The following is a 22,412-nucleotide window of genomic DNA, read 5'->3' as shown; positions in this document are numbered from 1 at the left end:
ACAAAAAGGTTGGGAACCACCGGTTTAGAGGGATAGGGGTCAAATGTGGGCCAATGGGACTAGCGTTATCAGGACCTTGGTCAACATGGACGAGTTGGGCTAAAGAGCGTATATGCATACCATGTGACTGTATAACTAGTTACAAGTAACTTACAAGTAACTTCAGATCAGTCTGAAGAAGGGTTTCGACCCGAAACGTTGCCTATTTCCTTCGCTCCATAGATTCTGCCTCACCCGCTGAGTTTCTCCAGCATTTTTGTCTACCTTCGGAGGAATAAACCAGATGGTCACAGCGAACAGTATAGCGCAGAAATAGGTCATTCAGCCCATAATACTCATGCCGAACATTATGCCAAGTTAATATCCTCTGTCCACACATATCCCACCATTTTGTGCATATCCATGAGCCCCTCCATAGTTACAAGCAATATGTAAGCTGCACAGCCAACAGCTGAGATCAGGATTAAATGTAGTTGCTACACCACTGTGCTGCTTTCAACAATCATTTCAATACTTGGACAAATGAGCAGATTCTCCTTCTGGGCAAAGGTATGCAGAAAAATGATGCTATGAAATATGGAATGGCTTATTTCAATTATCTTCCCACGTTGAGGAACGCCTAATATTATTGGCACACTGTTGTTTTGCAGGAACCAGAATCTAGACAGAACCATAAAGCTCACAATAGAAAGACAGGTCATGTCCAACCTGTTGGGGAGAGGTGGGGGTTGTCCCATTTCCAAACTTTCTCGGCATCTTGAAACATGTTTATTTCTAACTGATTCATTCCCCACAAACGCTGTTGGGTTAGCTGAGTATTTCCAGCAATTTTTGTTTTGTTTCAGATCTTCAGCATCTGAAGTGTTTTTCTTTCATTCCTTCTGCAATTGACCATTTGGATCGTAAGAAGCAAGTGTTTATTCTTTAATCTTTGATATTGCTGTATATTAATTAGCAACAAAATCGTTACATCTTTGTCAAAACTGGCTGTGAAAATCCTTTGGAATACAAAACAGTCCTCCACATTTTTTTTGAGACACACATGGATAAAGCAATATAATGTAATTGGAGACATGAGACTGCAGAGACTGGAATCATGAGCAGAAAACAGTGTTGGAGGAACTCAGCAGACCAGGCAGCATCTGTGGAGGGAAATGGACATTCGGGTTGGGGCCCTTTTCCTGACTTGCGTCACTACCTTGTTAATTGCTCTGGAGCTGGGCTATAATTTTTTTTAATGCTTTTCTGATCATTGCCCTAACATTTTATCTGCTTGCATTGAATTTCAGGAGAAGAGGTAGGACATCATCACCACAGACTATTGTGTGGAACAAACCGCACTTGCTTAACCAGGCAGAAGAACGGGGGTTGTTGCAACCTGGTGTATCCGAACCGAGGCCATCACACTGCCAATCAGAAAATAACTTGCTGAGAACTGGTAGTAGTCCCTTGGCTGTCCCTGAAAGGAGGTTAGTATGCTTCAATCCTCTGGAGGTTTAAAACAAAAAAAGTGACAGCTAATCATAGGTATCCCACTACCAGCAGTTTCTGCTCAAATTTCTATTTCATTAGCTATAGGAAACCTGATTCAAAACTTGGTTGAAAAAGGAACCAGAAACAAATAATGTTACTGTGAATTATTGCAGCATTATTAGAATATCTAGAAAATATCTGAAAGCGTTCACTTTAATATTATTTATTCACAACATTAAGCAGTACGAGTCGATGGTCTTTGGAGTCAAATAAGCATTGCAAATAATCTGCTTTTAATCCAGTCCTTTGATATTTCATATTTGAGCTTTGTCTCTTGTCTTCTTTGCAATTTCGCAGTGAAACTCAATGGATTTTTTTTTGTTTCCAATGCCTACCGATGTCTGAAATGCATCAGGCCTTGCATTTATCGAGTACCTTAGTAGGTTTTCATGATGTTACAAAGTACTTTACTTGTGTAGATCATTTTCTGAAATATAATTATAGTTGTTAACAATTTTGGGAAAAAAACAATAGGTTCTACCCCTAAGTTCTACTGCCAACGTGATGTGATTGCACAGTGGCCCAGGTTAATCAAAGTTTACTTATCAGTTTAGTCAATGTTTTGTGAATATTCTTTGTGGCTATTGTGCTAAAGTTGGCATTCCTACTTTCTGGACAGAAGGTTGGCATTGTTAAGTCCCTCACCATGGTTTCTGTACTGTAATGGTGCTGAAGAATTGCCCTCACTGATTGTGAGCGACTGAACTGTTTTGAAAATCTGAAAAGGAAAAATGAAAAAATTGACTCGAGGTATCATCGACATTTCTTCCTTTATAGAACACTTGTTGTTCCCCTTGGCTTCAATTCCTCTTATTTTTCAGTGCCCTTCTGTGTGGTTAATTCTACCCCATTTCTTTCTAAATTTACTACTGATTTGCTGTTTTTCTAACATTATGCCAATATGCAGTGAAACAAATTTTACTTTAACATAAAGCTAATTATTTATGCTATGGGATATACTATCTTTAAAATACTCTTTCTGTCGAGGAGCTAACATGATTTCTCAAAGTGCTGGAGGAACTCAGCAGGTCAGGCAACATCTCTGGAGGGAATGGCCAGGTGACATTTCTGATTGGGACCCTTCTTCTGACTGGGAAAAGGTCCCAACCTGATATATTGCCTCTCCATTACCACCACAAATAAAGACAAAGTGCTGGAGGAACTCAGCAGATCAGACAACATCTCTGGAGAACATGGACAGACTTTGTCTATTTTTTTTTAAACCAGCATCTGCAGTTTATTGCATCTCTCTCCACAGCCTGGTCTGCTAAGTATCTCCAACACTGTTTTCCACATGATACCAGCATCTGCCATTCCTTGTGTGTCTCTAATGTGATATCTCCCTAGCTCTGCCTTTTCCCACAATTTTAGTTTCTGGTCTTGCCAGGAAAGCACATTGGAAGAGGACTCATGAACTGCATCATAAGAAACAATAGAAATCTACATTGTTCTTGATGGTGCACACTGACTCTTCACTGGCTTTCTGGTATCCAACTCAAGCAAATCTCCTCACAGCTAAAAAAAAAACTAACTCAAAGTATATGTTGTCTAAATATTTTTCTAAAAAGGCAAACTTAAAGAGAGTGGAATATGAAACACTGTCTTCTCCATTTTATTAACATCTTTTGGAAAGAACTTGAGGGTTAGTAAAAACTTGACCTTGACTATTGCAGAATTCGGTTCCGTCATGAAAAGTTAAAGCCACGGGATTTCAAATGTCCATGGCATTAGTATCTATTAGAATTAAATTGATTGTTTGGAGGTGACAGCATGGAAACAGACCCTTTGGCCAACCGGGTCCATGCCAACCATAGATCACCCGATCACACTAGTTCAATGCTATCCCACTTTTGTATCCACTCCCTACACACTAGGGACAATATACAGAGGTCTACAAAACCACAGTCTATGGGACGTGGGAGAAACGCGAAGCATCCAGTGGAAACACGCGCACTCACAGAGAGAACGTGCAAACTCCACACAGGCAGTACCCGAAGTCAGGATCGAATATTGGTCACTGGTGCTATGAGGTAGCAGCTCTACCAGCTGTGCCACTCTGACACTGGGAAAAGTGGGCTTGTCCAGGACCCTTCACTCCAAAGAATCATGCCCCCATATTAACAAACCGATCAGTATGGATGTGGAGAGATAAGGAATTAACTTTCATTCAGTATATGTCACATGCCTCTGCATTAACCTTTCAATGGTTATTGTCACATAATTTTATGATGACCTTTCACGAGTCTTTGACCTCTAGAAGCAGCCAGGCATTGCGTTACGTAATGGCTTAATGTGTCTTATGCACAGAGAACATACTGGCCTCACAATAGGGAAGCAACTAACTGGGGGAATGTTTTAATAACATTTTTGGGATAACCATTCAAAGCTTTAAAAAAAAAAAAAACACTAGCTTAGTCCAAGGGCCCAATTGTGCTTATGTTGTATTTCACTGTCTTCCTGTGCAGCTCCACAGAGTATTCCCTTTCTTCATCCTCTTCCACGGAATATGGCAGCTGGCAGATCGTGTCTGGCTGTGGCAGTATTCATGACCCGGCTATAATTACCAATGACTCACCCCTCCCCTTCAACGGTCAAGATGATGGAGCCAATGGGAGACTGTGAGTGCTGCTGAGATTACGCAACTTTTGCATCAAAATTATTTAATCCTGTCAAAGGTGTCTTCCTCTCTCTGTCTACCTCGTCTGCCCTCGCATCCCCTCCTTCAATTTCTTTCACTATCTGCACATTTCTTTATGCATCGAGCTTCCATTCTCAGCTTGAGCTTAAACGTACCAGGACTCTGCAAAAGAAGGAAAAATATGTAATCACCCTGACCCACCCATCTCTTGTACACCACAGAGAAACATGATATTCGTTATCATTGATGAGAACCTGGATGATGTCCTGCTGCTTTCAGGAGTCCTTCAGGAGTGGAGGAAAACATGTTATTTGTGTATAGGAAGCTAAATGTGACGTTAACCAAATAAGAAGTGGGAGAGATGAATTCTCACATTTTCTTATCTATTTGTTGGCAGGTTCTCTGTGCATTAGGGCTTTGGGCCTTTTTAAATGCTTGAGGCTTTCTATGTGCAGTTGGCATAATCGTGGGGGTGGGAGAAAGAAAGATGAAAATACAAAGGTGAAAATAAGCAGATTGCCAGGAGGATTTCTGTATTTATCTGTGTCACAAATGGTTAAACCTCGTGCAGTCAGTAAAAATAAATCAGTTGTGCTTAAGTAGCTGTCAGAATTGAAAACTGGGGGAAAAAAATGAGTTGAAGAACAGAAGTAATTCCTCAATCCATCAACGTTCAGGCAGCCAACCTTCACCGACTGTGCCAATGAATCCTCTGAGATTATTCTTGAAAGAAAAGACCTTTGTGGAAAATGATTACCCAGTGATACAATATGCCCTTAACACTCCCGCCAAATAAGATTTCCAACTTCACAGATCCACTGTACGTGAGAGAGATGGAGTTCATAATATGACAGCCACAAATGGTTTTGATGGCGATGTAGAAAAATTGTTCTCTTCTATTTTGATTAAAAAAGTATTTTGACTGGACAAGGTCAGGTCATGGTTTTGAATATGTGTGCTATCAGAGCAAGAGAGACAAAATGATAACAATAATTAAATCTGACCAAATATTTTTGTTTGTAAATTATTTACATCAAAGGGATAAGTATTTTTTTTTTAATGAAAATTGCTCTCATCCATCTGGGATATTTTTTTGAAGAATAAGATGCCATCTAGTGAATGAATTCCTGTGTCATTTATTCCCATTTAACAATTTCCATTTTGGAGATGAAATGCATAAACTCAAAATTGAGATTGGCAGCCAAGTAATGCAATGGGTTAGTGTAATCATACACTCCACTAAAGTCAGCAGGAGTTATCGTTGATAATTATAACATTTCTGCTGGATACGTTTCTGAGGTCAGCTCAACAATCATAGGACATAGAATAGCACTGGAACAGTCCCTTCACCCCATGATACCTGTGGTTAACTTGAAGAAATCTCACTGTCTGCAATAAAAAAAACTTGCCTTGCACATGTCCTTTAAACTATCACCATCTGACCCTCTAGTATTTGACATTTCACCGGGGGGGGGGGGGGGGGGGGGGGGGTGACATTTTCACCGGGGGGGGGGGGGGGGCGGGGGGGGGGGGGGTGGGGAGGGGGGGGGGTGAGGGGGGGGGGGGGGGGGGGGGGGGGGGGCGGCAGCGCCGGCGGGGGGAGGGGGGGGGGGGGGGCGGGGGGGCGGTCTGACTGCCTACCCTATCTATGCCTCTCATAAACTTTGAAGTGGTCTCTCCACAACCTCCAAAGCTCCAGAGGAAAACTATCCAGATTTTGTCCAACCTCTTTATAGTTTACACATTCTAATCCAGGCAATATCCTGCCAAATCCCTTTTGCACCTTTTCCAAAATCTCCACATCCTTCCTGGAATGGGAGAGTAACTGCACACAATATTCCAAATGCAGCCTAACCAAAGTTCTATAAAGCGGCAACGTGACCGGCTGATTCTTATACTCAATGCTCGGACCATTGAAGGCAAGCATACTATACGCTCTCTTTATCACGTCTTGCTACAAACTTGGATCCAGAGATCCATTTGTACATTAATGTTGTTAAGTATCCTGCCATTAACTATATATTTCCCCTACATTTGACCCCCCCCCCAAAGTTCAATAACTCACACAGTTCCAGATTAAACTCCATCTGCCATTTCTCCACCCATATCTGCAACTGATCTATATCCTACTGTATCCTTTGACAGCTTTTTCTCTTTGCAATGTTAGCTATGTTTGTGTCATCTGAAAACTTATTAACCAATCTATTTACATTTTAATCCAAATAATTTATATATATATATATATATAAAACAAAGAACAGAGGTCCCAGCACAGCTCCATGCAGAATTCCTCGGATCACAGACTTAGAACACTTTCACTACTAAACTCAGTCTTCTATGGATAAGCCGGTTTTGAATCCAATCTCCTAAATCGGCACGGTGACGCAGCAGTTGAGCTGCTGCCTTACAGTGTCAGAGACCTGGATTCGATCCTGACTATGGGTGCTGTCTGTCCAGTGTTTGTATGTTCTCCCTGTGACCTGCATTGGTTTTCTCCGGGTGCACCATTTTCCTCCCACACTCCAAAGCCGTGTAGGTTTGTAGCTTAATTGGCTGTGGTAAAATTGGAAATAGTCTCTAGTAGGTAGGATAGTACTACTGTATGGGGATCGATGGTAGGCGCCGAAGAGCCTGTTTCCGCGCTGTATCTATAAATTAAACTAAAGTCACCGTATGTCCCATCCATCTTGATCTTCTGGATCAGCCTACCACGAAGGACCTTGAAAAAGATAAAGGCCCTGCTTTCTTCATTCAACTATAAATATTCTGTGCAATATGTCCTGATGCATTTTCCATTTTGTATCTAGGGGCATTGGGTCTAGAAATGGCTGCAAAGTTGGCATTTTCACTCGACTACAACGCTATTTGATAAATTTTAATTTGCACGAGTCGTGCGATGTAACTTTTAAAACTGACAGAATACCTGTGAAGCTTAAATCAAAAAAAATACTCTGGGTGTGGATATTTTGACATGTGAAGACAAGGAATCGGACAGAAAGACAGGCTTGTTTAAACCTTGATAGACACAAAATGCTGGGGTAACTCAGCGGGTCAGGCTGCATCTCTGGAGAAAAGGAACAGGTGGAATCGGAACCCAAACCTTTTTGACCTTTGCTGTATTTACCTGTAGTGACTTAACACCTGTACGTTGAAAACCAGAGGTGGAAAGTTCACTGATTGCAAAAAATTTTGATTCCATTTGCAACTGCCCAGCAAATAAATCAAGGCTGAGATAACTTCATAGACTGATAAATGGCAACTAAAATTCAGGCCACAAGAATACCAATGACCAATCAACACGAGAAGATGTAACTACCCTTCACATTCAGTGACATTAGCTTCATCGTGTTTCACATCTTCAGCATTCTGGGGTCACCAGTGAACAGAAGCTCAAAACAGGACCAGCCATATGAACATCATGACAAGAAGCAGGTCTGGCTGGGTATGCTGTGGCAAGTGACACATCGAATAACCCAAAGCCTTTCTGCCATCTCCATGGCCATAATGTGTTTTAGAATACTCACATATATGCTGAAGCTAAAATTGTGTGTAAGAAACTCAATACTATCCAGGCCAAAGCAAATTGGTGTCCTTTCAACCACCATAAAAATGTATTACCCTTTCCAGTGACATCAATCTACAAGGCAAAAGTCAGGAGTCGAGTACTCTCTACAATCTCTGGATGTGTATAGCTGCAACAACTTGATTTGGCATCCCATCCACCACAGTTAACATTCATTCCCTCCACTACTGATTCTGGTGGCTGCAATAAGTACGATCTAAAAATATACACCACAGCTACTTGCCTAAGCTGCTCCAAGGGCAGCACAGTGACGCAGCTGGTAGAGCTGCTCCCTCTCAGCGCCAGAGACACGAGCACTGTTTGTATGGAGTTTATACATTCTCCCTGTGATCGCGTGAGTTTCCCCCGGATGCTCTGGTTTCCTCGCACATCCCAAATACTTGCGTGTTTGTAGGTTAATTAGACTCTGTAAAATTGTCCGTCATGTGTCTGAAGTGGATGAGCATATGGGATAACATAGAACTAGTGTAAGCGGGCGATGAATGATCAGAATGAACTTGGTGGACTGGAGGGCCTGTTTCCATGTTGTTTTCTCTTAAGCTAAATCTATGTCATTGCCTCCTTAACCTTATACCACCAGGAAGAACAAAGACAGCAGACACTTGGGAATGCCAATACTTACTGGTTCCCATCCAAATTGCACACCGTCCGGATTTGGGAATATACTGCTGGTCCTTTATAATCACAAGGTCAAAATTCACACATTGCCTCCGCAACAATCTTCCGATTGAAGATTGATCAAGATCGTCAATCTTCTGTTGAACATACTGTGGGAGTATCTTCAACAGAAAGACAGACAGGAAGGCAGCTCACTATTACTAACTTGAGAGCAATTAGGGATGAGAATTAAATGGTCTTAACGTTATGAAAATAGAACAGTACGGATATTTTATAATGTTCATGGATTTATCATTTACAAAAGAGTTTGTTTCCCCCAAAATTGTCACCAATCAATACTTCTGTTTTGAATGTGAATCTATAACTGTGGGAGGAGGAGTATTTTACTCAACAGTAAGGAAACAGGTCCAGCTGGCAGGCAGTATTAGTGGGTACCGCAACTCAAGACCCCAGCTATTTACAATATATATTAATGATCTGGATGAGGGAATGAGAAATATCTAAAGCGGATCACTAACGGGGGCAGTTAGCTGAAAATAGGAGACAGCAAAGTGACTTGGATATTTGGGTGAGTGGGCAAATGTTTGGCAGATGCAGTATCATGTGGATAAATGTGAGGTTATCCATTTTGGTGGCAAAAACGGGAAAGCAGACTATTATCAAATGGTGGCCGATTGGGAAAGGGGAGATGCAGCGAGACGAGTGTCTGGTCTAAGAGGCATGCAGGTGCAGCCCGAATGGTATGTTGGCTTTCATAGGAAATTGTTCACCAATACCCGACACCTGGAGTATTGCGTTTTTGGTCTCCAAATTTGAGGAAGGACATATTGCCATAGAGGGATGCAGAAAGGTGACTGATTCCTGGGATGTCAGGACTGTCTTATGAAAAAGTCTGGATAGACTTGGTTTATACTCTCTAGAATTTAGGAGATTGAGAGGGGATCTTATAGAAACTTACAAAATTCTTAAGGGGTTGGACAGGCTAGATCCAGGACCCTTACAAGGACAAGGGGTCACAGCTTAAGGATAAGGGGAAATCCTTTAAAACCGAGATGAGGAGAACTTTTTTCACACAGAGAGTGGTGAATCTCTGGAACTCTCTGCCACAGAGGGTAGTTGAGGCCAGTTCATTGGCTATATTTAAGAGGGAGTTAGATGTGGCCCTTGTGGCTAAGGGGATCAGGGGGTATGGAGAGAAGGCAGGTACGGGATACTGATTTGGATGATCAGCAATGATTATATTGATGCGCGGTGCAGGCTCGAAGAGCCGAAGGACCTACTGCACCTAATTTCTATGTTTATCCCCATCCAACCCTTGCCCCTCCCAAATAAATTATAATATTACAACATCAGCAGCTTGTTTTATTTTTTTTAAAACATCAGCTCTTATTGAATTTGGAGGTGTAAGAATTAGAGGTGTTGCACGACAATTACACGAATTGATAGAACAACACACCGCATTGGGTCAAGATCAGGAATGGAAGTTTTTTTTAATGTTTTATTTTTTAGAAAGTTGTTTTTTCATTTAATGTTTAATCAATCTAATTAGTTCCACTCTTGTTCATGACCCAATGCAACGTGATCTATCAATTGGCATAGTTGCTGTCCAACACATTTAATTCTTACACCACCAAATTCAGCAAGACGCTGACGTTTTGTTGTGCGGACATGTTAACACACTGACAGTTTGTCTATTACACCACTAGAGGTCTCTGAAGGTAAAGCAAGGGAGCAATGTTTCCTGGGCTTGCGTTTAAAGCATTTGGTGTTTTTAAAAACCAAGGTGAATAAACAGCAATCTTGATCAAGTTTTAACTTTGCACTTGAATTAAGCAGCTTCTCTCTTTGCAGACGTCCTCCCATTCCAGAGCGAAGGGCCAAGCTAGAGGAAGTCAGAGCCATATTCTTGTCTGCGTACAGTGCAACAGTGGGCCTCAGATCCATATCTACCAGCCCCTCGGCCATTGGGGGACTTCTCGAACAGTTTGCCCGTGGAGTCGGACTCAGAGGCACAAACAACATTGTCTGACACAGCCTGGCACGGTGTTTTTTTTTTAATCCATGGATCACTGTGCAGATATTAACTGAAATGCCAAAGACGGACGTGCATTTGTTGTTCAGAGATTTTCCTCTTTTGATCTTGGGTTGTATTTACTGGTTAGAAATCTTTTTTTTCTTCTACTGAACCATATTCCTGAAAGCTTGAGATAAACAGTTCCATTCTTCCCCATCTTCTGCGCATTCATGTATTGAAGTGAGCAAGCCAGACAAAGGTCAGGATGATAGAGATGGGACGGTTCATCCATGAAGTACAGTTGTTCTCTGTTTATATTGGAGAACCTCAGAAATATGTTGTTTGGAATAACTATCGCAAGCTGGAACATTCTACATTAAGAGTATGACTGTCAGTCACAGGTAATGGTGAATCTGGCCAGTGATATTTTTAAGCAGCTTTTGAAGTTTTTAAAGTTGCTTCTCAAGCTAGCCAGGTAAGCTTAAAATGAGTGTGTTGATTATTTAACAACACTTGAACTTGTTTACGCAATTAATTAAAAAGATTGTGCACCCTCTCTTATTCCTCACGGTTTATAGGTTGTACCTGAGAAAAGTCATTACGGTGTTCCCATTTTCATGAAGTGGAAGACTCCATTAACTATTAATACAGCAAATCTAATCTTAAGGTAGAAATGCAAAATGACACCCTTGAAAAGACCTGTTAAGTTAGCTTCAGTGGTACTTTGGTTAAAGTAACACAAGCAAGCTATCTAATGTGTCAGCCGCCACAACTGTTCCTGTCATTTTTGGCAAGTTACCTGCAGTGGTGACACAGATTCGGTAAGATTCTACTCGGTTCCAAAACATTGCCCATCAGATGAATGAATTGGTTTGAAAATGTCTTTTCAACATAAACATACAGTCGCAGATAGTGGGTTTTCATTAGCAGATTTAATTCAGCACTGTTCTAAGATTGTTTCTATTTTTAATATTACATATTAATCTGCGTAAAAACTTGAATATTTTTGTAATACTTTTTAAAAGAAAATCTAGCCAAATTTACTTTAAGTACATATTCAGCCCTATTAATGTGATCCATAAGCTCTTGAAGAATAGAACTGACCTCTGGATTCTGTTGTATAGTTGAAACTTGACAGGACTTTTTAAAGTTGCCTTAAAACAAAATGGAGATCTGTAACCAAGGATTGAATGAGAGGAGAAACTGTGTGCGGCACCTTTTGAGTTAGTGAAATGGAACAATTAAAACATTTCTGGCAGAATTCATAGTGGGAGAAAGCTAAAAATTACCCTTCATAAATAGCAGTCAAGTGTTGGATTGTGAAATGAAAAATGAACTCTTGTATGCAAATTTGTATTTAAACAAAATCATAAAATGTCACTGGTACCCAAACTTGCATTTAAGGAATCGAAAACATTTGTTTTTAGGAAAGCTCATTAAAATTGTTCTCATCGGGGAACCATTTTCCTCCTGCTGTAACGGAAGAGATCAACACTATCTGCATCATATTAACCCATAACGGTTGATTCCACGAGTATCCTCTCTCTACAGGCATTGAAATATACAACATGAACCATCACTGCATGGCCACCTTAAAATATCACAGCTGGGATCCAGATCTTGCCACTTCCACCATTTTATCCTTGGATGTCAAGGAGGGGCAAGATCTGTATGGATAGTCGGCATTCAACCTCTTTATTGTCCGAAGATTTTTGAGAATCCAGCAGCAGTTGGTACACCCAATTTCTTCACCTAGAATGCCAAACATATATCTCCAAATATTTGTTTATCTGAATCAAATGCACATTTCTTTTAAATTTGTTTTCCATTAATTTTCTGTCGTACTTGATTGACATCATGTGAATGAATATCAAGGTACTCCCACACTTTTTCCTGACATTTCAACCCCTCTTCATTCCCATTACTGTTTAGAGTAGCTTTTAAAACTATAAGTTTCCATTTGTTGTTCAAAATGCATTAACATCCATAAAGAATTTAAAATCATACAATGTTTTGAATATAATTTTTTTATATTCCAGTCAAATCTCTGCCGTTAACTGTTAATCTGCTGACAAACATGGTGTGCACTTTGAGCATTTTGTTATTTCAGATCTCCTTTATTTACATTTTTGATCTGTCTGCTGCAGTTCATTTATATATATCCCTTCCCTCTCCTTCCTTACTCAGAATAAAATTTAAAATGGTGCTTAATCTGGAATAAAAACGGTATTGCCACATTTTTTTTTAAATAGTTCATTTATTTTTAGAAAAGGAATCATGATTGGCGAACAGTAGATTAAACTGATGTTTAATAATTTAGATAATGAGAATTGGTTTTAATCTGCTGTTTAGTATGTGCTTCGCATATTTGGATTGTTTGTTATGTTGATATGGACAGCGATTGCCTAATAAAATGTTCTTGTATGTGAATTAAAGATCTTTAAAACTTTTCTAATTTTTATATGCTGCATTACTTTGACGGACGTAGACTATAATCCTCTGGTTTTTTGGTTCCATAGAACTGTGGCAGATTAGCTTCCCAACATTTTTTTTCCCCCCAACAAATTGAATATTTATTGACAAGGCACATATTTTAAGTACAAAGCACACTTAATGCAGTTGTTTTATTTGAATTAAGTATTGGTAAAATCCAATGTGGATCTTCTTTCATCTGCTAAACAAGCTTCCATCTTTCCTTCCAATTTGATTGGGCCTAATTGTCACACTGTTAAATATAATGGTTTTGTGATATGACATCACTCTAGCTTCTTAGAATTGTTAACAGCAACATAATGGTACAGGACAACAAGGAGGAATAGTGATACCCCCAGCATATTGGCAAAGATTGCCAACTGTACGTCTGTGATCATCCTGTGGCAGCGGTGCATCCCCCGATGCCCGACCTTCAGCCACGTCGCCACCACCAACATAATCTAACACCACATCTTCTAACACCTTCATAATGCTCACTTTGTTCCTTTTTATTTTCACTAAATTTGATTGTTAATCTGTACTAATCTTGTATTCAAGTGTCAAGCCATATTTCTGGTGAGCAATAGTTTATTACCATTATTTTCTTGTCGTGTACTTAAAATTAATCCTAGAAAGATGCCCCAAGCCTCCAGATAAGTCTGTTTTTGAGGAAAATATATAAACGTATTAAAGATGTTTTTTTCAAGACGATTTGCATAGAAATGTTTGAGATAATTTCAGGACTGTAGAAAACACTGGGTTTCCCCCTCGTGATAACCAGCTCATTAACACCAGCAGTGTCGGCTTTGAAAGCTGCTTTAAAGTATAAGGACTATTATTTCAACATAAAACTTCCCACTCAATTTCTACTTTTGTCCATTTGCTGAGTCATTTGTATTTTTTGTTAAATTCCACTTTACTTGGGCACCCATGTCTACTTGAATGATTGAAAGAGCATTATATGGGACAGAGAGAGGGGAAAGCAAGGTGTCATTCGAAGTTAGAGAAATCGTAACTCATCGCGCTGGGTTGTAAGCCGCCCAAGTGAAATATGAGGTGCTGTTCCTCCAATTTGTGTTGGGCCTCACTCTGATAGTGGAGGAGGCCCAGGACAGAAAGGTCAGTATGTGATTGGGAGGGGTGAGTTAAAGTGTTTAACATCTGGGAGATCACGTAGGCAGGCCTAGGCAGTCTGAGTGGAGGCATCCATTGGCCATTGTGTCCATTGTAACAAGTAACATGACTCCAAAGTTTACATACAACAAATGCAACTTTCGTTGCAGTATTGTTTAAAGAGTATAGGAGTCAATTTCTTGGTCACGAAAATGCTCTTAAATCTTTCCTGAAAAAAGGGATTCCAGTTAATCCTTTCAAAGTGCAGGCACCTTATGGTTTACGTGGGAGTTACGCACTTAAAAAGCAGCATGTAATTCAAAAATGCATAAATTAAACATGTGAATACGCCATCTGCAGTAAATTTGAGCATGTTATTCCAAAAGTAACATCGCGTAAATTAAACTTTGATATTAACGAAACAAGCGTTATTTCAAAAACTCTTGTCAAACATGCGTAAAAGGTGAGTGGACTACACCTTTTTCCTCCATCTACAGTTCATAATATTTGAAGAGGAATTCAACTCCAATGTTGTTTCATGAAAATTATTTTGAAACTAAAATTTCTGCTGTAATGCTGGATTTGCGCTGCACATCATTTCTTGTAGACTACTTCTGATTCTAACAATTTCTGAGGGCAGTCCCATTTTTAATGGTATGTAAATCAATGGCAGCCTGTTTGCTGGAAAGAACCCTGTTTCTCTCCTGTATTAAGACCACGTGTACTGCTGCTCCTGATACATTTTTGATGCCATGGTGAGGTATGTGAAGATATTTTAGAAAACAACGTTATTTTTGTTTATTTGATGGCAGGCCAGGCAGCATCTGAGGAAAGAAAGCAGTCAACATTCTAGATTGAAGGGTGCCCGATCTGAAGCATTAACTATTTCTCTTTCCGCAGATGCTGCCTTACTTGAGTTCAGGCATTTTCTGTTTTTTAATTTCAGATTTCAAGCATTATTGCACTTGTCCCTTTCCTCGCCACATTCAACCAGTTCAGATCACTATGACTACTTATTATATCCTGTAAGAAGAAATATTTAACTAACCACCTTGAATTGGTTAGGTATATATTCTGAGCTAAAGCCTTAGGCTTTCCTTTTTATTAGATCACTCGCATATCCTGAGGGACTTTTAACGGAAGTGTATTGTTAATGTGCTGTGTGAAGTTGCAAGAACTCCTTAAATAATGATTTATGGAATATTCTGTACTCTTAAAGTGAAGAAAGATAGTATTTCAATTTTCACAGATTATTGTTCCATGAAGTGCAAAATCCTGTGATATTGTAAATGACTAATGGTTCTTCAGGTCTTTCTGAACTTAAATCAGGCAGTACTTTTGGCATGTGTATAAAGTACTTCAATTTAATTGAAAAAATAATAAATTTGAGTTTCTTCATTCCAAGGATTTTTCTCTGTGATTTTGATGTTTGTATCTGGATTTAAACTTGCCTAAATGCAGGATTCTGAAAAGGTAAACTATTTTGGATAGTAATTGAAGCCATGTAGGAGAGAGCTACAGAATCTGGGTCTAAATATTTGAAATGGTTGCACAGGACATATGACTGCTGCCCACAAGATTTTTGTTTGTAAGGTTAGAACATAAATGACAATGTGAACAATTTATTCACCTTATAATTTTGTTTTCCAATCTTTATTGAGGAATGCATTGTTAACATTGGCGGTACAGCGGGTAGATCTTCCGGCTCATAGTGCCAGTGAACCAAATTCGTTCCTCACCTCTGGTGCTGTCTGTGTGGAGTTTGGATGTTCTCCCTGTGACCCCAAGTGGTCTCTCCCGGAGGTTCCGATTTGCTCCCACATCACAAAGACATGCAGGTATGTAGCTTAATTGGCCTTCCGTAAATTGCTCCTAGTGTATAGGAAGTGCATGTGAAAGTGGGTAACATAGAACTAGTGTGAACTGGTGATCGATGGTCGGTGTGGACTGGGTGAGCCTAAGGGCCAATTTCTGTGCTGTATCGCTAATATAAACTAAACTATAAGCAACTGTGCTCATCTCTTTTTAATGCAGAATTCAGGATGAAAGAGCTGCTGACTCTCAGTCCAAAACACCCAGGGTTCAATCCTGACCGCAGATGCTGCTTCTGTGTCAACTTTGCTGGTTCTCTCTGTGACCCTGTTGGTATCCTTCGGTTTCCTCCCACATCCCAAAGACATACAGGCTTGCAGGTTGGCCTCTGTCAATTGGCCTCTGTAAATTGCCCGTAATACGTAGGGAGTGGATGCGAGCGTGGGATAACAAAATGGGTGATCGATGGGTGTGAATGGGTGATTGATGCTCAGCATAGACTCAGTGGGCCAAAAGTCCTCTTTCCATACTGTATGTCTAAATCAACCTTTTATGTGCAAAAATAAAAAGTTCAAGTCATTACTAGAAGTAATTAATAATTCTTAAAGGGATTCCTCTTCATAACTATCAATAACTGAATATTGATCAGTTAATCAACAATCACTATCAATAACTGATTATTGGGGTGGTGCAGCGGTAGAGGTTTTGCCTTACAGACCCAGAGACCTGGGTTCTATCCTGACTACTGGTGCTTGTCTGTACGGAGTTTGTACTTCACCCTGTGACCTGCGTGGGTTTTCTCTGAGACCTTTGGTTTCCTCCCACACATTTGTAAAACATTTGTAGATTTATTGACTTGGTATAAATGTTATAAAAAATTGTCCTTAGTATGTCGTGTTAATGTGCGGGGATCGCTGGTCAGTGTGGACTCTGAAGGGCTTGGTTCCACGCTGTATCTCTAAACTAAACTGGTTGCCAGGACTACCATTTAGTCATTGTTTATCCATGTAAATAAGGGCAGTCTGCAATATGATTGTTTTCCTTTCACCCGTTTCCTTCCCACTTCCCCAGGATGCCTTCATTATTTGGTCTACAACATTTGTGCCGAACATGACCCCAAGTTAAAGTGATCTCGGCTGCCTCCATAGTATATATCCCTCTATTCCTTGCATATCCATGTGCCTGTCTGAAAGCTTCCTAAATGCCACTATCATCTGCCTCCATCACCCTGACAATGAGTTCCAGGCCCCCATCACTCTCTGTGTGAAAGGAAAACTTGCCCTGCACATCTCCATTAAACCTTCCCCTTCTCACCTTACATTAGACTCTCTAGTGTTGGATATTTCCACCCTGGGAGCAAGGTTCTGACTGAAAGCTTCTACCCTATCTATGCATCTCATAATTGTATACACTTCTTCCGAGTCTCCCCTCACCCTCCAACATTCCAGAGAAAGCAAACCAAGTGTATCCAACCTCTCTCCCTGTAGCTGAAACTCTCTAATACAGGCAGCATTCTGATAAACCTCCTCTGCACACTCTCCAAAGCTTCCACATCTCTCCTGTAACGGGGTGACCAGAACTGCACACAATACTCCAAATGTAGCCAAACCAAAGTGATATAGAGCTGCAGTAACTCTGGCTGTTCTCCTTCAATGCAGGTTTTGGAGAGATCTGAATTAAATTAAGCTAAATTTAAATTTGATCTATTTTAATAGTTTGGTTTATCCTGTGCAGGATGAGTTTCCAGTTCATCTCTGCAATAATTATTGATAAAGCAAAAGGTCTTGACTTTCATGCTGGAAAAGACAGGTAATCTGAAGCAATGCAAAAGCTGCAATAAACACATAACAGGAACTGGAAATTGAAGTATTCTTCTTGTTTCTGCTAGATGTTTGCAACGGGCAATGTTTCCTGCATTTTTCCACCGCCATTGGATGCTGCAGGATGTGTCGTTCTCTAACCATTTCAAAACATTTGAACTGTTGGTAGAATGGTTGACACGATGTCTGAATGTGAGGGTGGTTGATATACTTTGCTCTGGTTTTCATTGCCACTGCCGCAAGAAGATAATTGGGGTGTTCTGGAGACACTATTTCAACCTTCTGCTATTGTGGTGCAATGGAGGAGTTTGGTTGGCATTGCCACCGTTGATGGATATTCTTACAAATTTCAGGAATCTTTAACTGAGGGGGGGGTCAAGAACCAAGGGGGAGGAGGGAGGACATTTGGGGGCAAAAAAAGGGGGTGCTTTGTATCTTGTCAACGCCCGTTACATGGCGACTCTCTGTATGCTTAAATATGCAAAACAAAGCAGCTCATGTGACTGGTCACGTGATAATAAAAGTATCTAATCTAATCTCCTCTGTGCATTTCTTTTACTGTTTCGGGGTGAATATCAATTTCTTCCCATCCAGGCTCGGTTAAGCAAAACTTGATGTGAATGGTACTGAGTATACTTCTGCTCTGTATCTCCTTGTGAAAGATTCTGCACTAAGTCTTGTAGTAAGGTGAGTGGGGGTGGGAATGACGAGGGAATTTACTTCAATCTGTGTGGATACAATGTGCTGGTAGCTAAAAAGATGAGAAACCTTATCACACTAAAGTACCTATCACTGTTATTTCTTTGACACTAAGCATTGCATTTCTTTCTGTTCAGTATCCCCATGAGGTTGGCGTACAATTCCAATGCAGCTTGGATGTAGTGTTGCCAACTGTAAATAACAATTAGCCTCCAGATTTTGGAAACATAGAAACATAGACATAGAAATTAGGTGCAGGAGTAGGCCATTCGGCCCTTCGAGCCTGCACCGCCATTCAATATGATCATGGCTGATCATCCAACTCAGTATCCCGCACCTGCCTTCTCTCCATACCCCCTGATCCCCTTAGCCACAAGGGCCACATCTAACTCCCTCTCAAATATAGCCAAATGAACTGGCCTCAACTACCCTCTGTGGCAGAGAGTTCCAGAGATTCACCACTCTCTGTGTGAAAAAAAGTTCTTCTCATCTCGGTAAAAGTTCTTCTCATCTCGTTTTAAAGGATTTCCCCCTTATCCTTAAGCTGTGACCCCTTGTCCTGGACTTCCCCAACATCGGGAACAATCTTCCTGCATCTAGCCTGTCCAACCCCTTAAGAATTTTGTAAGTTTCTATAAGATCCCCTCTCAATTCTTTTCTTAAGAAATCTGCAAACTTCTGAGTGTTAACAATGTAACTTTTTCAGACAATGCAAGTCTAACGAAGGGTTCCGACTCAAAACGTCACCTATTCCTTTTTTTTCCAGAGATGATACCTGAAACGCTGAGTTACTCCAGCATTCTGTGTCTTTGGTATAAACCAGCATCTGCAGTTCCTTCCTACACTTTTTCTCATTTTCTGTTCAATTAACCCAACACCTAAACAAGATAAAACCATCGCTGAACAAATATCCTCTGTCTCAAATGCTTCTTTGCTCAATGAAATATGAGTAACATTCATCATCTAAGGAAAACAATATATATTTTTTAAATCTTTGATCATTTTAACAACTGTCTATTTTTCGCCATTAAATGTAAATCATTTTTGTTTATTTGTTACAGAGCTCCAGTGATCTGGGTCCGATTCTGCACTCTGCACTATATAGGCTTCCTCCCCCATCCAAAAGATATGTTGGTGGGTTAATAGGCTCGATGGGCTGATTAAATTTTGTAAGGGAATCTGTGGAGAATAGTCAATTGGTCCTTTCCATTATCCTCCCCACACAATATCAGTCTTCAAGGCTGCTCCAAGACTTGTGTGAATGTTATCCTCAAGAAAAAAGTTCATAAAAGCAATGACAAGCTCACTGTTTTCCAGCCTCTAGAAAATGTAACTTTTGTTGGCATCTGACTGACAGCAAGGCTGAAGGGTGTCTCAGAGGGAAATCAGAAGGCATACATACATCTGTATCTCCAGCTTCCATACCGACAGAGCATTTGATCAAAGCGGAGTAAAGATACATCACAAACTCACAAGTGTGGAAGTTCAGTCATAGAAACATAGAAAATAGGTGCAGGAGGAGGCCATTCAGCCCTTCGAGCCAGCACCGCCATTCATTGTGATCATGGCTGATTGTCCCCAATCAATAACCCGTGCCTGCCTTCTCCCCATATCCATTGATTCCACTAGCTCCTAGAGCTCTAACTCTCTCTTGCATCCAAACAGTGATTTGGCCTCCATTACACTCTGCATTACACACAGGGAATTCCACAAATTCACAACTCTCTGGGTGAAAACGTTTTTTTCTTAAATGGCCTCCCCTTTATTCTAAGACTGTGGCCCCCCTGGTTCTGGATGCGCCCAACATTGGGAACATTTTTCCTGCATCTAACTTGTCCAGTCCTTTTATAATTTTATGTTTCTATAAGATCCTCCCCTCATCCTTCTAAACTCCAGTGAATACAAGCCTAGTCTTTTCAATCTTTCCTCATATGACAGTCCCGCCATCCCAGGGCTCAATTTTGTGAACCTACGCTGAACTGCCTCAATCACAAGGATATCTTTCCTCAAATTAGGGGACTAAAACTGAACACAATAATCCAGATGTGGTCTCACCAGTGCCCTATACAGCTGCAGGAGAACCTCTTTACTTCTATACTGAAATCCTCAACCTGTCCAGGTCATCCTGCAACCTCCTAACATCGTCTTCACAGTTCACACTGCCACCCAGCTTTGTGTCATCCGCAAACTTGCTAGTGTTGCTCCTAATTCCCTCTTCCAAATCATTAATATATATGGTAAACAGTTGCGGCCCCAACACCGAGCCTTGTGGCACTCCACTCGCCACTGCCTGCCATTCTGAAAAGGACCCATTCACTCCTACTCTGTGCTTCCAGTCTGCCAACCAATTTTCTATCCACGTCAACACCCTACCCCCAATACCATGTGCTCTAATTTAATCACCAGTCTCTCGTACGGGACCTTATCAAAGGCTTTCTGAACATCTAGATACACTACATCCACTGGCTCCCCTTCATCCATTTTACTTGTCATATCCTCAAAAAAATCCAGAAGATTAGTCAAGCATGATTTCCCTTTCATAAATCCATGTTGACTTGGACTAATCCTTTTACTGCTATCCAAATGCCCCATTATTACCTGTTTAATAATTAATAATAAATGCATCTGTGGGATTCACGACTGGCTGTTCCAGCCTGTGCAAAGACGAACCCTGGATTTGTGGAGTTGAATATCTCTGAATTGTTTTAGAAGAAAGTGTCTTCAGGATAACAGGTATGATCTTTGCTGACTAAAATAATCTGCTTTCTTGTTAAAATTAAAATCAAAATATGAATAAGATAGTATAGCAAAGGGACATAAAGTGCTGGTTTAACCCAGCAGGCCAACTGTAAATAACATTTAACCAGATTTTGGAAAATTGTTTTCTTAAGAAATCTGCAAAATTCTGAGTATTAACAATGTAACCGTTCCCCATTGTCTGGTCAATTAGCCCGACAAATAAAGTCTGAAGAAGGGTCTCAATACGAACCATCACCCATCCATGTTCTCCAGAGATGCTGCCTGATCTGCTGAGTTATTCCAGCACTTTGTGTCCTTTGGTGTATTAACCAGCATCTGCAGTTCCTTGTTTCTACAGTACAAGATAGTACAGCCACAGTTCTGGCATCGGGGGAGAAAGAAATTCCATGGACTTCACCGGACTGATCTAGTTTAAAACCCCTATTAAAATGAAAAACTGAAGAAAGCTGGATATCTCTACTATGGGGAATATAACTTTAAGAGAATCGCATTGTATGCATGTGGCTAGATTATTTGAATTGAATATGAGGAGACATCTATGCAAGTTGCATAAGCTTAAGAACTAGGTTAGCTATCAAGAGATTTTTATTTATGCAAGGTGTCACAGGCCTTTGGTATATGTTACTGGATTGTGCAGCGAGTGTGGATATGTTCTGAATGTTTAAAACAAACTGGGAAAGTTGAAGGAGATTGAGGTTACGTTTTTATTAAAGATAATCCGATCTTTAATAAAACATCCTAGTTGTCCCTAATTTCTAATTTCTGTTGTCTTCAAGAATAAAGAGTAAATACCCAGATCTCCGCCCCCCCGTATTATCCTCAAGGTTTATTTAAAAATGACACAGAAATGTTTATTGTTCCAAGAGGCTGCAGAGGTTCTCGAAAGTGGGCAACATTGCAGCAATGCTTATTTGGAGCTTGGCTAAAAGGGGCAGTCCAGATTAATCAGATTATCTGTCTTTCCAGAAGTTAACGTCTGGAACTAATTGTAAACGACAGAAACAAGGATTTGTTTTCTGTTCTTCTTTCCTGCCTATTTCAAGTGGGTGAAGACATTTGCCATGAAGTGCGGGGAAAATTTACGAGCATGTTGCCAGAACATCAAAAGTCTGGGGATAGACACACAATCCTAGAGTCCAGACCCTTCTTCAGACTGGGAGTCAGGGGGATAGGGAAACCAGAGGTATGAAAAGGTAGAGAACAAATCAGAGCCGACACCAATGATTCAAGAAATGTGGAGCCCACAATGGTCCTTTGTTGGTTGTGGAAGAGGTTATAATGAAGGGCTAAAACCAGTGAAACCAGCATGATTACTAAAGCGGGGGAGGAACAGATAGAATGCAAGAGTTA

General features: G+C 40.4%; 2 protein-coding genes across 4 annotated transcripts in view; one reads left to right on the top strand and one right to left on the bottom strand.

Annotated features, from left to right (window-relative positions):
* Window positions 1-12,836, top strand: part of mtmr14 (myotubularin related protein 14) — a 91,086-nt gene extending 78,250 nt beyond the window's left edge. Inside the window, exons 17-19 of one of the 3 annotated variants that reach the window (XM_055648095.1) lie at window positions 1,290-1,469; window positions 3,999-4,151; window positions 10,224-12,836. In XM_055648095.1, the coding sequence (XP_055504070.1) occupies window positions 1,290-1,469; window positions 3,999-4,151; window positions 10,224-10,401 (511 nt within the window). In that variant the 3' untranslated portion in view covers window positions 10,402-12,836. Of the gene's footprint in view, window positions 1-1,289; window positions 1,470-2,152; window positions 2,284-3,998; window positions 4,152-10,223 lie in introns of those variants that run through there. The other 2 variants (XM_055648097.1, XM_055648096.1) reach the window with 2 other exon arrangements.
* Window positions 12,837-12,991: 155 nt separating this feature from the next.
* LOC129704768 (dolichyl-diphosphooligosaccharide--protein glycosyltransferase subunit 4-like) lies at window positions 12,992-13,316 on the bottom strand. The gene has a single exon (XM_055648098.1). The coding sequence runs from the start codon at window positions 13,314-13,316 to the stop codon at window positions 13,143-13,145; it is 174 nt and encodes a 57-aa protein (XP_055504073.1). The 3' UTR covers window positions 12,992-13,142.
* Window positions 13,317-22,412: the final 9,096 nt, after the last annotated feature.

This window comes from Leucoraja erinacea, chromosome 16, assembly GCF_028641065.1.
Source record: "Leucoraja erinacea ecotype New England chromosome 16, Leri_hhj_1, whole genome shotgun sequence".
In the NCBI taxonomy this organism is placed as follows: Eukaryota; Metazoa; Chordata; class Chondrichthyes; order Rajiformes; family Rajidae; genus Leucoraja; species Leucoraja erinaceus.
The sequence above is the reverse complement of the archived record's forward strand: the minus strand, read 5'-3'. Positions and strand labels throughout refer to the sequence as shown.